Source organism: Patiria miniata, unplaced genomic scaffold (assembly GCF_015706575.1).
Source record: "Patiria miniata isolate m_02_andy unplaced genomic scaffold, ASM1570657v1 HiC_scaffold_29, whole genome shotgun sequence".
NCBI lineage: Eukaryota > Metazoa > Echinodermata > Asteroidea > Valvatida > Asterinidae > Patiria > Patiria miniata.
Window position 1 is genome coordinate 5533584 of NW_024037068.1, and position 17096 is coordinate 5550679.

The window sequence follows — 17096 nt, forward strand, 5'->3', positions numbered from 1 at the left end:
GAGTAAAATTCGAGTAAAAACTTATTTCTATGATGCAGGTGACAATACGTTCACAATTGCATTTTAGACTGAGACCTAAAGAATGTTTTTAACCCAACCGTTCTTAAAGCCTTTCCCAATCTTAGTAAAGCTGAATGGGTTTTCCAATAACATAAGGAAGAAGAGCAAGTATCGAAATACAGCAACGCATTCATTCAGTGATTAAGTAGATGAAGTAAGCATTACAATCGACACAAAAATAGTCAGACGAATTACATGGGCCAACGTGTATGTGCCTACCCAAGCATATGCACAAGGTTAACAGCTAGCTTGCTTGCGTCTGTCAACAAATACAATATAAGCAAGGAAGATGGATGTCAACAGCGCGCAGAAAAAAATGAGTCTATTTTTTTGGGTAATAAAACAACTTCAACGGTACAAGTTGTGGCAGGATATTACAAAGAACTATTTTCGCAGGATATGAACCACGTACTTTCTAAAATCCAATCCCTCCCGTTAACCACTATACTACACACATACTACACAGGTCGCTGCGATCGGCCTACATCTTTTTGAGCCCGCCTGATTAAATTCTGCCCGTTAAATTTTGTATACCATAAAATATAATATACAGGACAATGCCCAATTAAATTCTGCCCGCGCTTGCTACGTAATAACATAATACATTGTTTCAATAATACCATTGTTTCAAGTAATGTCTGATAAACATTTTGTAAAGTTAGAGCGGATTCTCATAAATACTGTTAAGGCGCCACCTGCACCAGCCCACATTTTTGTTCTTTGTTAATTTGCCACGAGCTTGGCATACTGCGAATTCACTCAGTCTATAAAATACTTTGTTACATAACGCTTCTCTGTTATAAAATGGTTGGGCTCCGGGCACGCGAGGTTGCGTCCCTCAACGTGCCGTCGGGTTGCCTGGGCCCACGAAGCTGTATCACAATAAGTCGACAAATTGTTTGAGTTGTTTTAATTAAAGATAGTTGGTTATGTTCTGCATTCCTGTCTTCAATAATTTTGTCTATCTTTTCGTTGTGTCGATCCCCTTTGGGGTGTGGCGGCTATGCCGTACCGCGCTGCCACACACCCATAACAGTACAAAAACTGTTAATATAAATTCTGGTCCTTATTTTAATAAAATTAGGCGCGGAAGTATATCTCTGCGTCTGAAAGTGGACGCTAATTTTGTAGTGCTTTGAAGTGAAAACTAAAACTGCAAAGCCGACATGGGTCGCTGCAAGCTATGTACACAGGACATCGACACGAATGAATGACGGACAAACGCATATACATTTTGTATACCATAAACCCTACAATGCAGCTACATTTCTGTGTATAACATCAATTAAGTTATTAGATTGAACGCACACAGTTTTGACCAAGCCATCAAACCAAGAGAATGAAACTGTTCACCCATGCAACAACGTGTTTGTGTGGGCGACTTATATTTCCCGCTGACTGCAACGGGCGTTGTGTAAGGCAGTAAATACAAGTAAAAACAAAGAAGACAAATTTCATTGCTAGTAATCATTTAAGTTAGTCCCCTAGTATACTTTTGTTATTAACACCTACAGATTTACACGAGAGAGAGAAAAGGCTGCCTCGCTAGATGATCTAAAGAAAATATATATTTGTGATGAATAGCATGGCCATTCGTAATAATAAAAGCCTAATGTAGGAACGGTTGTCATCTGGCCAATGATTGGATGGGGACCTGTTCATAGGAGGGCTGTATTGTATTGCACGGCTATTAATTGGATATGACACGTATACCGTCTGCATGCCGTATATGAACCAGCTGAAATGAAAGAACGCCTCATTCGAATTAACAGCGCCGCTTATTATTAACGACGGTGGGTAGTCTCCGGTGGAAAGAAATCGTTTGTCATTGTCACCGATGATATTTTAAAGCCATCGTTAAATAGCTCATTCATATTTTCTTACAATGGCGGCATACCGATGGATGCTTGAAGTTATAAACTTACAATCAAGACGATTATTGCAGTTGCGTTTTTGAAAGTTAATTCAAATCTCATATTTATAATTTTAAAAATCGATATAGCTAAACAAAACGAGGATAAAACACGAACATTGGCAAAAAAATACCTGTTTTTCCATAGTGGCCGAGCAACCCAATATTCGTGACCACCTTCTCTCCCGCCCCAGTTGCTGTACACGTTAGATTCCCTCGCTGACCATGATGAAATGACGTCAAGGTGAACGTGCTGCTTGTGTTATGCAATCTCGTCCCAACTACCCTCGTCTCTCCGCTTGTGTTCTTCTCAGCGAGTGTCCAGGTGATTTCTGCCGGGGGTTTGGTGTCTGTGGCCAGGCAGGTGAAGTTATGGTCGGTGTCCGGTCTGACGTTCACGTCTTCGTTATAAACTTCGCCGGTAGTGGCGTTGATGATGTACACATATTTGGGTGGCACTGCGGAAAAGCATTACAATTTGCATCAGGATAAGACCAACAAGAACGGCAATAGTTATGAGGGAACTTTAGTAGAAATACAGCATTCAGCAACAACCACAAATCAACATGTAATTCAAATTGTCAATCGAGTCCAGGTTTGTAGTCAAGGTTTCAAAAGGGCAGGTACCTGCCTTAGCATTATGACTACATCATGTTCAGCGACTTCGTTTAAACAGCCGGGTGATTGTGAGACCAACCGGCGATGTTAAATTCGACGTTCCGGCCAGTATCCTCCATATAGTATTGTAATGTACCCCTACGCCTGGGCCTTGCTTGCTGCATCGGCTAAACGCAAATATAAAGCAAACGCACTCAATCCCATGCAACAAGCTTCGGGATCAGTCACTTCTCGATGTTCATTCACTGAACTGAGTCTTTCGTCTGTCACCATGGCTAAACAACTTACAACAGTCAATAACCGTTTACGTTTATTCGAGGCGCACGCGTTTAAAGCAAGTTTCAAGCACCGTAGTGATAAAAAACATCGAGTACGCGCACATACCGGTTCAAGTGAACATGGTGCCACATCAAAAGCAAATACACCATAGGAAGATTGTGTTTTGATTAAAACAGCTATGTCAAGTTTCTATTTACCATTAACTATCAAGGATGTATTTTTCCACACCGTCGTAGCCGAATACTGAGCTTCACATCTGTAGCGCCCCTCATCAGTTAACTTGAGGTCGTTAATCGTCAAGTTGCAACCATGGTTGTCATGGTGATAGTCATACCTCCCCGCACTGGTACTGCCCTCAATTGTGCACGCATCGTTCAAGGGTTTGTTGCCAAGCAACCACTTGAAGGTAATATTGGGAAAGCCGGATGGAACTCTTTTGAGGAAACATTCCAAGGTGATACCCCCTCCTAGTATCCCGTTCAACACAGACGTCGTCTCAGTAATCCCTATTCCTGTATTTAGGAGCAACCCATGATATCATAATAAATAGTTGTTCCGTTTTGCCAAATATAAGAATAAACGATCCTAGGCTCGGCTACAACAATGTCTCAGCTTGATTTGGCTTTCTGATTTCGAAAATGCAACGTCATTGAAAGTTAGAGCGCATGTGGTTACACACGTGTTTTTAATACATGACCATTTATACCACGTTTTGTCCTAATTGTATAATGCTCGTATTAAAACGCTGCAATAAAGTCTAAAATTCCAATGGCTGGGCAAGAGAAATGAACAAACGATAAACAATCACGCGCGACAATATCAGAAAAGAACAAACAAAGGGGGACATTTCCTGGGCGGATCCAGAAACAATACAGGAAGGGGGCGGGCGGTAAGACCAACTGGTCTGCCTTCAGTTTAAAATTTGAAAGGGCGGGCGCACTTGTCCTACATGGTGCTCCTTCCCCCTTTTCCGAGGTTTTTGTTTTACATTCACGAGTAATATAAACATACTCACCATTAAACACGATAAGTTCTACTTCAGAATTGTTGATCCCTAATCCGTATAACACTTGACATGAGAACTTTGTGCCATTCAAGGATTCAGAAACATGCGGGATCGTCAGAGCCCCGCTTGTCTTGTTAAGTACAGGCGTATACCCCGCAATGCTCTCTGTAGATGTACATGTGACACTGGCTGATCCATTTACAAGCCATTCGACTGAGGAAGCTGTATCATTGCACGGTGGATTCACAGCCCAGTCAAGTGCTTTGCATTCCAGCTCCACATCCTCTCCCTCCACGGCTGTCAATATCGTCTCTATGAAAACGCATTACAAAAAAAATCCCAAATCAGTAAATACTCTCATTTGTGAACGCTCATCGTGACTTTCGAAATTGATGATCCTCTTGTAAATGTTGGGCCTTTTTGTGGGAATAACCGTTAACCCAACGAGAAAGAGATGCAACATGAGTTAAACATTAGCATTACAGTGTTTTAGTTTTATTCAAAATATTTTTGACATAATTTGACTTACTACAAGAAAGGTGCCATATGGCACCAATCACGAAGATACAAATCGTCCCGTATAACGGACTCATTTCTGAAGAGATTCAGTTGTCTGTCAGTCCCCGAACAAGTGAAGCAAATCCAACGCGTTGCAGCGATTACAAAGAAGTGAAACCGAAATAGGGAAATTGTGTTCGACGAATTTTTAATTCAGTATGTCGCTTGTTGTGTAGCTATCACGTATTATTTTGACCATCTCATATAGGGTCACGTGACTCTGGGCAGGTATTACAACAAATTATTGCCTATCCATTGCAGTGTGTATATCAAGTAATAAAAAACACAAGTTTGACCAGTTTGTCAGAATTCAAAGTGTAATGTTGATTTCCAGAAAGGCGGAGGGCTCCTACCGTTTTGCACGCAAAGGATTCAGGAGACCGTGTGTGACCTCGCAGGAATTCTGATAAACCAAAATGTCTACCCGTTCATGTCTTCCTATTTTTTCCCCTAAAATTGTCTTGGGAATGACAGATCCTGTGCCAACGGAAGTTCTTTGTGGTAGCATTGTTAAACTTTGAGACTGTAATTGGATTGTCTTCATCCCGGGCTTTCAAAAGTCCAGACAAAGCAACGACGTATGGCTATTTACGGGGGTAGATGCTCACATGCAGTGCAACATGGGCATGATTGTACATGTCTATGTTTACGGATATAATATGTAAATGTATGATATCTTAATCTCGCTGCACGTAATGTACCGCAAAGTGCTCAGAAATTCATCATATTTTGTCAGCATGTTCTTTTAAGACGAGGTGTTATTTATATGTATGTAAAACATGTTCAATTATTAAAAATCCAAGCTTTTGATGAAGAGGGGGACAAATGGTAGAGACCTTTATATTAGGCTTATATATTACATTATCAATATTAACATAGCTAATTCCATGGGAGAAATTGTGTAAAAAAGTGTTAAAAATCATGATATTAATTAATGCGGCCATGTTAATGAGGAAATAACCAACAAACAGCAATTATATGAAGAGGAATCAGATAGGAAAGATAACTATCTGTCTGTCTGATGTCTGTGTGTCCCGTTTTCTTTGTGTAAAAGGCCTATAGAGTGGCGCTAGCACGAAATACAATAGTTAATGGAGAGGCTTGAGTACTGTTTGCAGGTCCATATATGGTATATATAATTATGCTTTAATCACCGTTTCTTGAAGTCAAGGTTGTCACGTGATGTGTTTCGTTCAGACATTGAATAGCTTAATGCTACACTTTATATTTATGGAAACACTCCAAAAAGTATTGCTATAACGCACAACATGACGTTGATGATGAAAAAAAGTGGCAAAATGGATTCACGAAGGCTTACCATGCCCAGTAGGAGTCCACATGCAAATTGAGGTAAAGTAAACGTCATTATCATGAGACCTCCAAGTAACTTTCAGTATGATCAGTTCCCTTGTGATTTTCTATTAACTGGTCACATTTTTTTATACAAAGATCGCCGTTCCAAACGGTTGAAATTCGGTGTACGGCATCGCGAACACCAGCTCATATAAAATAGCTACATCATCATTTCCTGTAATTTAACAGGGCAAATCATTTTCCACGAGACCCATCCGTACCTCAACACATTGAAAAAAAATAGGGAGGTGCGATTCAAAACTTGACCCCAAATTCGTCAACAATTGACGGCCTTTTAGGCCGAAGCTTCGTACAACGGAATTTCGGCTAACTATTTTTGAAACTGGGGGCGCTGTCTTTTGCGCAGGCAGAATCGGCCGTGAATGCTCTTGAAATGTATGAGTTTGATTGTAACGAATGTTAAATTTGTGTGTTATATTTTGAAGTATTTTTTAAAAACCAATTTAGAGCGTCTGCAGCCAGGTGGTTCACAAACAAACCGTGTCGAGCATTGCCCTAATGTTTCCTAATAAAAACTACGAAAGAATAGTCTAGAATCTTCTTTTACAGTTTATATGGTGTTTAGTTTTAACTGCCGCACATATCGCTTGCAATCGGCGAGTTACAATATCTACACAAGTGCAAGTATACCGAAATGTTATCAATAATGTTGGGGTTGTATGTTTTTGTTACGTGCCGAGAGGGAAGGATGGCGACTTTGATCCTCTAATTACAATCCTTACAAACTCACAAACTTGATTATGGAAATATAAGTTGAATTTTTTTGATTGAAGCTCCCTTTTCATTATTATTTAATTCGTTACTAAACGCACATTCGGATCTCAGAAAATATATACATTTCCTTTACTTTACCAAACTCGCTTTTCATCATACAAAAATGTGTTTCAAATAATCAAATTAGATGCAATCCCAAATTAGAGGAGTGAAGCTGCTGGCTTCTTAAATTCAAGAGAAAACTACACACTTAATTGAATTATTACACATGTACAATTTAAAAATATAGATTTCAAAAAGAATGCAATCATTTGACTCGTCTGATTGAACAAACACCCAACTGCTGACAAAAACCACAAATGATGGGAATATACCACATTGAAACAGAAGATTTGTGCACCCAAGATATCCAAGCCACGCCCAAATTGATTTGCATAAACCAAAAATGTGGCTTATGAGGAATGCACAAACAAAAAAACAAATTCCACACTTGCCAAGAGAATTGGTCAGACACGTCAGAAAATATATTTAAATTAATAGCCAGGTAGGCTATACATGCACTCACATACAATTGTCAAAAAAACAAGACTAGTTCTCGCCAGCAAAACCTAAAAATGTCAGCCATCCATGTTCAATCCCCCTAAATCCCATGTCAAGGAGTTACAAAAACCACCTTTTGCGACTTCATTACTGACTTTTGTCCCAAACTTAATCAAAATTTAAGAAATTAAAGACCGAGCTAACATGGCAGCCATTACACGCTGACACCCAGGCCTTATCATAGCCCAAGAAATATCCATCCAAAATACAACAAATCCTCAAAATATACCTTAAAATGTGTCTGCAAAAGCACACTTGCAACTTCTTAGTAAATGTAAATGAAAAGGATAATCAAAAAGCTTCATTTTAAGACCCAACGGAAAACACAACGTGCTTAAATCGAGGTGGGCATAATGTAAGAAATACCTAGCAAAGCGAGGACAGCATCACATTACTTTAATTTAAACGTTGCCCTCTTGTGATGATAAAACAAAATGTGCTACATTAACAACAAACATCTCCATTAAACATGACAAAGTCATTACTGTTTATGCATTACATTCAGCTATAACGCAAATTACAACATTGCTTTTGTACACGCATTAATAAAGTCTATATCTACAATGCAGTCGACAACATTATATTCTTTTATGACTTATTAAATGTTGTATTATATTAGACTGAATTCATGGACTGTTTATTAAATTCTAAGTTTTACAGAAATCATCCTGAAATAGTGTGGTAGCATCAAAATTCAAATAATTTGAATTAAAAGGAAAATGTTGGCTAGTTTTTTTATCTTCAACATTGAAACAGTTTTCAATTTTAATTTACAATATAACATAAAAGCCCCTCGACTTTACTCCCAGTTATGTTGTTTCACTTAAACCAAATTTAATTTAATTTAATTTTTGTTCAACAGACTGTACAAGCGGATATTGTCTAATAGGCCCACTAAAATTGAAACAGTGCACGATATAAGGAACATTATTTTACAGATTACACGCGATAATTATGGAGTAAATTTAAATTCATCACAGGACCGCAAATCTACGGCGATTGTTTTCCAACAATTATGTTTTTTTCTTTTCTCTTACGGTTTCAACAAATCAAACAGCCGATTTTTTTTATTAAAGGCTTAATTTAAAGTACATGACGTAGGGATTATTCAACGACAAACAAGCAAGCGGTCAATGTTGAGATCCTGATCCTCGAAAGCAAACAGTTTTTTTTAGCTAAAGCGTGTTCACCACGCATGTCATCCACTTGTACTTTTCAACTAATCAGGCCCGTATTTTGTTTTTGTAATTTTTGTTTATATCAAGCGAGGAAATTAACGACTAAAAAAGAATTTTTATTGTCAAAGGTAATGCATACTTCTCATCACAAGTGTTTCAATTTTATTTGACTTTCTTTTTCATTTTTACCTTAATAAGTATGTATATTTGTTACGAATAAAGTTATTGCATGTGACATTACTAAGCTCCATTTTGCCTAAAATCATTCCTGTCAGCGAGAGTGTACATTGTGGTGAAATATTCCTTTGATTGGTACGGGTCATAATGGGCTGCTCGCCCAGTGATCCTCAAACTTATCATTTCGGCAATTAGCATGCATTTCAATATAATTTAAAACACAGTTGGGCCTACATCTGCCAATCCCGTACCAGATAAGGGATCGGGTTACCCCGAACGGGGCGGGGCGGAGCTCTCTCTTCTTTGGCCTCTTCCTCCAAACCATCGAAACTCTGCCCCTCTACACCCAAACTGGGGGCGTCGTCTCTGAAAAGAGGCGGGATCTCGACAGGAGTTAATATCAGGAAGTTGTTGATGTCTGCGTACTGGGTGGGAGGCTCTGTGCGGATGGGCGGGACGTCCAATGGGTGTGTCTTGGTGTGATGGACGTCTGCGTAAATGAGGACCTTCCAAGACAAATAGGTAGATATTACTATTTTTAGTGCAAAAACGACGTTGCATTTGGAAAATTAGATCATTTGACCAATAAATGTATACACATGTGTAATTTGACAGAAATGTAACCCAATTGCGTATTTGTTTTGATAACTTGAACGATTGTAATATTGGTTTAATTAACATACTTCCTTAGAAATGGTGGCGGCTGGTTGTTGGTTGCTGGAAGTCGGCATATCGCTTTGCTCCATTGGGGGACCAGGAAGGACAACAGTCCCCAATGCCCTGTTGCCTGAAACAAACAAAAAAACCGGGCAAAAACTAAAATGGAACATCAGTTTTGAAAACCAAAAAATCAAAAGTCGTTGACAAAGGTTGGAGAAGTGTGGCATGTAAAAACTCTTCCTGCAAAACACATACAGGTTTTGATTATGTTTCCGGATGCACCACTTGAAAATAGTGTTTGTCGTACATCAATATAGCTGAGGTAGATCGGATATTAACTCAACGGTTCGATGTGTACACTAACCGAAACGCGGAGTTAACGAATCACTTTATATCGGATAACTCTTTGAATAAATTACCGGGATTGTAGCGTCGGAAGTTCCTTGTTGCTTGAAAGCCACTGCTAGAGGGCGGTGTTGCAGTCGGAGGCGACTGGCCACTCGGAAGGAATGAATTTTCTTCGTAGATATTTCCCGCATCTTGTAATAAAAGTACCAAAATCAAGAAACAGGCATCTCTTAAAATGGCAATATTGTTTTAAAGGTAGAATGAATATTAGACTCCGATCACTGTTGGAAAGGATATAATGCGTAAGGAGGCCTTATTAGACCCATCCAATTGAATCAGTTTCGTTTTATTTTGTATTAAAAAAAAGAACTCATTTGAGACTTTAGTTCATTACAGAAGTTGCATCCTGTCACAGTGAAACGCAACGTCAAGCAAAGAGCGAATCGTCATTCTTTATTATTGGACATGATCATTATCATTGTTCGATGCGCGTACGGTAGCATTCCAGCGGACCTGTCCCTTAAATATTTCTAACTTCTGCTTAGTTAAGTTTTGAATACGATGATCCCAATCCTGGCACTTAGGCATTAAGCTTAGTTTACCTGATGGTCCTACGACTGTGTTCAAGACAGGACTCACAGACGCCGTGGGCCTGTCGGTTCCAGTCCGTGTGTAGTGAACTACAGGCCTGCAAAACGCATGTTAGCAAAATATCGTTATAAAATAAAGCTTTCAGATTTATGATTTTTGGGTGCTTATCACATGTCACATAATGTTCATCGGCAAAAATCATGCAGTTTTTACAGGACAACAGAATAGGGCGATTTTACTGAGAGCATTTCTTTTTAAAATTTATTGAAAGACTTATCATCAATGAAGACGCTTTGTGTAAAGTGTATTGTCAAATAGTACATGGCAGTTTTATTACAAGCATGAGTATTGCACCGGTTTGCGCGACATTATCAGTCACGCCATGACAAATTACTGGCTGTATAAGACATAGAGACAGTATTCGAATGGCTTACTTAGAAAGAATAGTCTGAAACATCTGTAAGTTGTCATTTGTGAATTTATTCCGGTATGCACTGTTTCAAAGCGTGCTGTGATAATGCTCGTATATATGAACATGCATGCAGGTTTGAAAAATATCTTCAGTTAATGACGATCATTAAAATGAGTTTTAATATCCTGGAAGACCTATCGTGTATATAAGTGCAAAAAGAAACTGAGCCGTATTACTAATTCAAATAAATCATAGTCAAAGCAAAACCCCTTTGAATATCAATATTTAAAATACATTTTACTCACTGGTTTCCATCGGATGGAACGTTATCTGTAGATAAGAGTTAGGACAAAACCAAACCAAAAACAAACGTTTCAATTGGTTTCTGTTATTATTACCTTTATTTGTTTACCTCGATTCATTGCGAAAGTGCAGTGTGAACACTTTCGATTTTCCGATTTTACACTTTAACCCACACAAATTGAAACTCATAACAAGTCCAAATGACCTCCATATCCGATTTATTAAGCGGCCAGCATAATGCCTATACATGATAAATCTGTTTCCTTGTGTAACGAATTCAAATGACCTTTACATTCGAAACGCAAATATGATTGCAGCGTTTTCTGGACATTAACAATGCTGTTCTGATTATCTGTATTCCTTAACCTTAACTTCTCAACAAATAGACTAATTCTTACAATTACTGGCAAACATCAAACAAATATTTGAAGATTGGTTAATGGGCTGAAATAACAGGCACAACGCACTTACTGCAACTGATCGTGACGTTTGCCCTCATCTAGGATCTAACCTCATAATTACCCATGGATGTAAACCAGCCTCTTCATGTAAAAGCACGTGTTAATTTTGGACTTTTTCAGTGATGTGGCGTCCCAAATATTTGCCGGTGTGGCAGAAAAGTCTAAATTTCCACCGATAATTCGTATGCTATCAAGGACCACTTACGGTTCCTAAGCGGGTCTGTTGTATCAGTCAAAAGGCAATGAATATCAACATATTTTTACGGGTGCATACCTATGTTCACCAATACCGATGTTCCCCAATACCGATGTTCCCTGAAATCCTCACCCTGACCCTAACCCTATATAACCCTACATTATCCGAAGGATTTCGGGGAACATCGGTATTGCAAACATCGGGTAGACCCCATTGTTACCAGCAGCTACATCTGATCAGAAGAGCTGCAGCAGTTCCTAAAAAAACGTCAAAAGGGAAGCAGAGTAGCAGAATGGCAGTGCATCTGCAGTATATCAGTAACAACAGGAGCAGCTATACTGTCTGGCAGTGAGTCCTAAATAGGATTACAGTACGACAGCAGTGCGACAGCCCGATAGTAGGACAACAGTACCAAAGCTAGTGTTTACAGTAAGCAGGGTTTGCAAACAAACTTACTCTTTCGGCGTTTCCAGAAGACAATCGCCGCTACAAGAACAAGCAGAAGTGCAGCCGCGATACCGACTGCAACGAAGATCAAAGGCATCTGACTCTGCATCGAGGGGTCTGCATAGGAAATGTAAAGATGCGATTAAATAAATCTTGATTTATTTCAAATCACTCTGTCGCTGTACATTAACTGCAAAGGACAATTGAACAATCGAGGAAATCAAGGTCCAAGATATCATAATTACTATCGCCACTTTTCTTTGTCGTTTATTAAACCCAACTTATTGGAAATGTCAAAAGTTTAGTTTTCATTCGTCGGACAAGCTGCTTTAAAGGCCACAACAAATCTGCCGGAACACAAAATGGTCATTACTGTCCTGATACTTTCCTGATACACAATATCAACTTGATAATGGTAAATTTGAGTAGTGTGTTTATTTTAATAATTGGGATTCAGAGAGGCAGAATGTCATGAGTAAATTCAAACGAAGTTATCCTATAATTATTCATATTTCTAAGCTAGCGTAATTGTCTTGAAGATTAATGAAACCATAAGTTGATATCTCTATGCTTCAGATATCCGGAAACACTTCCTGAAATGGGTTGACCTGTACATGGCCCGAAAGAAATGCAGAGTAAAAGCAACTAAAACGCAAGGGCGGATCCAGGGTCCCCCCCCAAAAAAAAAAAAAAATAATAACAAAAACGAATCCATTTTTTTTTTGACTTTTCAAGAAAGGCATGACAACTAGTACACCACCTTCTTTTCTTACAAAACACATTGGTTAAAGTGGTCAGAAATTACCTCAGATCGCACCACAGAGCATCTAGAGTCAATTTTTATCGGGACCCTTAAGCAGGCCCCAAACCCCACGTCGTAATTTTTTTTAAATACCCTTTTTGGGGACCACAATTATTTTGCCTCCCCCCCCCAAAAAAAAAAAAATGTGTTCTGGATCCGCACTTACTAACATGTACTGATAAACTTGCAAAATGTGGGGCTTTTCTGTCTATAAACACGGTTTAAAATAACCAAGAGAAGCCTACTGTTGACCTGTACACAATTATTCTTCTAACCAAATAAAGGCCAATAAGTCCGACGCCTCATAGCTCCAACACCTCGTTGGTCCGAAGAATTAAACGCCTCGTTTTTCAGACGTCGGACTTATGAGGCGTCCGACTTATGAGGCGCCGGACCTATGAGGCGGAATAAATAAATGTTATGCCTCATAAGTCCGACGCCTCATATTTCGGACTTATGAGGCGTCGGACCAATGAGGCGTCGGACTTATGACACGGCCCCAATCCCAATGTTATTGGTGTTAGCAGTTTGTCTATTTACACCAATTTCAGTATTTTCAGAAGCACGGAACTTTACTTTTCCTGTTATAGATAGATCGAAGCAACATTGAAGAAAAGAGCTAAACAAAACACACAAAACTACTCTACTACAACGTTTTCGTGTAACATCTGCCTTTACTATACACCTCGCAAGTTAAGCTGGAACCTTCCGAAAAGGCTCAACCAGAGTTCTAACCTTTTGAAATATACCCCATTGACCGCGATTATATCCCCAGTTGATAAAATGGGCCGACCTTAATGAGTGTTTAGCGTGAGTCGCATATCAAGTTGGAAAATAAACTCACTCGGTGTGTGAATTGTTGGTCCGGAATCTCTGTTGTCATTTTGGGATGGCCCTGTAGTTTCAAAGTCCCCCCTTCTATCTTTAATACGTCAAGTTAAATTGCCAAAGAAAATCACATACTCTAAATTACTGAGAAAACTAATTCTGACAACTAATTTCAATGTTGCAGGTGACAATACTTGCGGTCACAATTGCAATTCAGACTCAAACCTAAAGATTTTTTTTTTTAATCCAACATTTCTTAATAGCTTTGGCAACGCGTTCAAAATGTGTAGGGTGGTTTTTTAATGACTTACAAAAAATGTATTTTGGAGCAAGTAACGAGACGGTAGCAACGCATTAATTTGAAATACAGAGGAACAGTTTCTCAACTATATTACACCTAGATGAAAAAGTGCATTATTCGTACGCCTACATGTATGATAACTGCGTGACGGAGCATATGCACGAGGTCAATAGCTGCTGTGTTTGCGCCCATAGTAACAAGGTCGTTCTTACAGCGATGCCTCTGTCCAAACCATCGTTATTGTTAGTAATTTTTTTAGCATAACAACATAATACCATCATACATTTACGAATTCACAGGATGCCTGACGCTTTATTACAGGCTATTCGATAACAATTTGGCAATTGCGTTTTCGAATGTTTGCAAAACCCATCAATAGGCTTTTTTTTTTAGACATGTTTTGTCCTAATGTTTAGTATCTTATGTTATCCAACAAGCCAGGGAAAACGAGGGGAAAAGACGAAATGACACACAAGCAAAAAAAACTGCACCTGATTCTTGACGTTGGCTGAGCAACAGAATATTCGTGACCACCTTCCTTCCCGCCCCAGTTGCTGTGCATGTCAGATTCCCCCGCTGACCAGGCTGAAACGACGGCACGGTGAACGTGCTGCTTGTGTTGTGCAATTTCGTCCCAGCTACCCTCGTCTCTCCGCTTGTGTTCTTTCCAGCGAATGTGCAGGTGATTTCTGCCGGGGGTTTGGTGTCTGTGGCCAGGCAGGTGAAGCTGTGGTCGGTGTCCGGTCTGATGAGCACGTCTCCGCTATAAACTTCGCCGGTAGTGGCGTTGATGATGTACACATCTTTAGGTGGCGCTGCGGAAACGCATAACAACTTGCATCAGGACGCCAGAACAGCAATAGTTATGAAAGAACTTTAGTAGAAAATCAGCACTGATCAGCACTCCCCAATCAGTGGGTACTTCAATTAAACATTCGAGTTTCCATGTTTGTTATCCATGTTTGCTAGTTAAGGTTTCAAAAGCACCGGGGACATGCCTTGCGTATACATCATGTGAAGTGACTGCGTCTGAAGAGTGAAGTGATTCTGAGAACAACCGGCAGCGTTAATTCAACGTTACGGCCAGTATGCCCGGTAGAGTATAGACCGCCTATGTTCTTGATACATCGGCTAAGAAACAGAGATACCGGTCAGATTTACAGAACATGCAGATCAAGGTCCAGTTAACGCCTCCTTCGAGGCAATCCATGGAAAGCATCGTATCGACTAATGTGACGACCAGTGTTGCCCAGCGTGGGTGGCGGACCAGCCTACGCAGATTTCGTACCGCAAAAATATCAACAGCAAACACCATGGACATAATCTTTTTTTTTTCTTCCTGCTTGTCTTCTTATGTTTTAGCTTTGGATCATTGTTTGTGGTATTTGTTTTAATTATATGTAAAAGAAAACGTGTATGTTAATCCAACATAACGGTTGCAAATTAATAATTAATCCCTGAAAGACCAGTTGTTTCAATTAAACCAGTTACATCCAGTTTGAACTTACCATTAACAGTCAAGGTTGAATTTTTCCACACCGTCGTAGTCGAATATTGAGCTTCGCATCTGTAGCACCCCTCGTCAGTTAAGTCGAGGCTGTTAATCGTCAAGTTACAACCTCGGTTGTCATGGTGATAGTCATACTTCCCTTTCTTAGTGCTGCCCTCTTCTGTGCACACATCGTGCAAGGTTTTGTTTCCAAGCAACCACTTGAAGTTAATATTCGGAAAGCCGAATTGAACACTTTTGACAAAGCATTCCAAGGCGATACCTCCTCCTATTATCCCGTTGAACATGGACGTCGTCTCAGTAATTCCGATTCCTGCACATAGGAATATCAAGTATAAATGAGAAATAATTATGCTTTGCAAGCTTTAACGATAAATGAACCGACACACGGCCATAAAAAAGACTTGGGGTGGATTCTACCTCCTTCTAATTTCGGAAAAGCAGCATCCTCTTTGTTTAAATTTTAAATATTTGGCGAGACCAGCCGGCTAGTCGGCAGTGCAAACTCAAAAATGCGGGGAAGGGCGGGCACATGGACGGCATTTGACGCTAGGGGCAAACTTAATACCATTTTCCAATCTGTGTTTTGTTCATATTCCACAGTGTCAAACACTGCTATGTTCGTTTGTTTTAAAAGGAAATTGATGGAAGGGACGTTTGTCAAACATTCTAAATATTTTTAATGTGTTTCTGACACAAACTCTTCCCTCTATTCAGCCTTTTTTCATCAATTTTATTTATCTCAACCGTAAGAATAACGTTGACCCTGTTGCAGGGAATAACTCCCTGTACAGAATTACGAGATTGCTTGCCGATCAGCCGTTACATTTGAAACATTCAGGCCACAAGAACTAATGTAAACAAATGTAAACCCTGATTCATTATGTTTTTCCATAAGCATGACAAATATATTAGAAATACTAACCATTAAACACGATGAGTTGTATGACAGAGTTGTTGTTCCCTCCTCCGTGTAACGCTTGACACTGGAACTTTGTGCCATTCAAGGACCGAGGAACATGCGGGATTGTCAAAGCCCCACTTGTCCTGTTAAGTACAGGCGTATACCCCGCAATGGTCTTTGTATATGTACATGTGACAATGGCTGATTTATTTACAAGCCATTCGAATGAGACAACTGTACCATTGCCTGGTGGTGTCACAGCCCAGTCAAGTGCTTTGCATTCCAGCTCCACATCTTCTCCTTCGACGGCTGTCAAAATCGTTTCTATGGAAACATACGATAAAATCATCATAAAATCAGACAAAACTTCCCTCATCCGTGAATGTTCATAGGGATTTAAGAAATGGATGATCCTTTTGTGGAATTTATTTATAGTCTTTTGTCTTTAGAATAACAGTTGACTTATTACTTTAGATCCAATAGAAGTTAACAATCAATATGAAAACTGTGTTACTACTATTCAAAATATTTTGTGTATTATTCGACTTACCACTAGAAAGGTGATATGCGGCACCAAACACGAAGAAACAAATCAACGCGTACAACGGATTCATTTCTGAAGAGCGTCAGTTACGTCGGATGGTCCCCAAATCTGAAAGCAACCCTTACGCGTTGCAATAAAGTAACGAAGTCAAGCTTAAATATAACGGGACATCACGCGATAGTTTTTCTTTCATTTCAAGCTAGTCACAGACGAAACTAATGTCGATGGCTTTTGAAACATAAACAATATTTGTGTGTGGCTGATTAAGAAGTTATCACGTACTATTTTGACAATGAAAGTCCTGAAGGGCTAG

General features: G+C 39.4%; 1 protein-coding gene across 1 annotated transcript; it reads right to left on the bottom strand.

Annotated features, from left to right (window-relative positions):
* Positions 1-8706: 8706 nt before the first annotated feature.
* Positions 8707-16853, bottom strand: LOC119735890. The gene is made up of 10 exons (XM_038209834.1): positions 16790-16853; positions 16261-16563; positions 15334-15648; positions 14317-14640; positions 11904-12011; positions 10793-10817; positions 10087-10172; positions 9556-9675; positions 9160-9263; positions 8707-8982 (listed from the first exon to the last, which is right to left on the bottom strand). Exons 1-10 carry the CDS (start codon positions 16851-16853, stop codon positions 8707-8709), a joined length of 1725 nt encoding a protein of 574 aa, XP_038065762.1.
* Between the last annotated feature and the right edge of the window lie 243 nt (positions 16854-17096).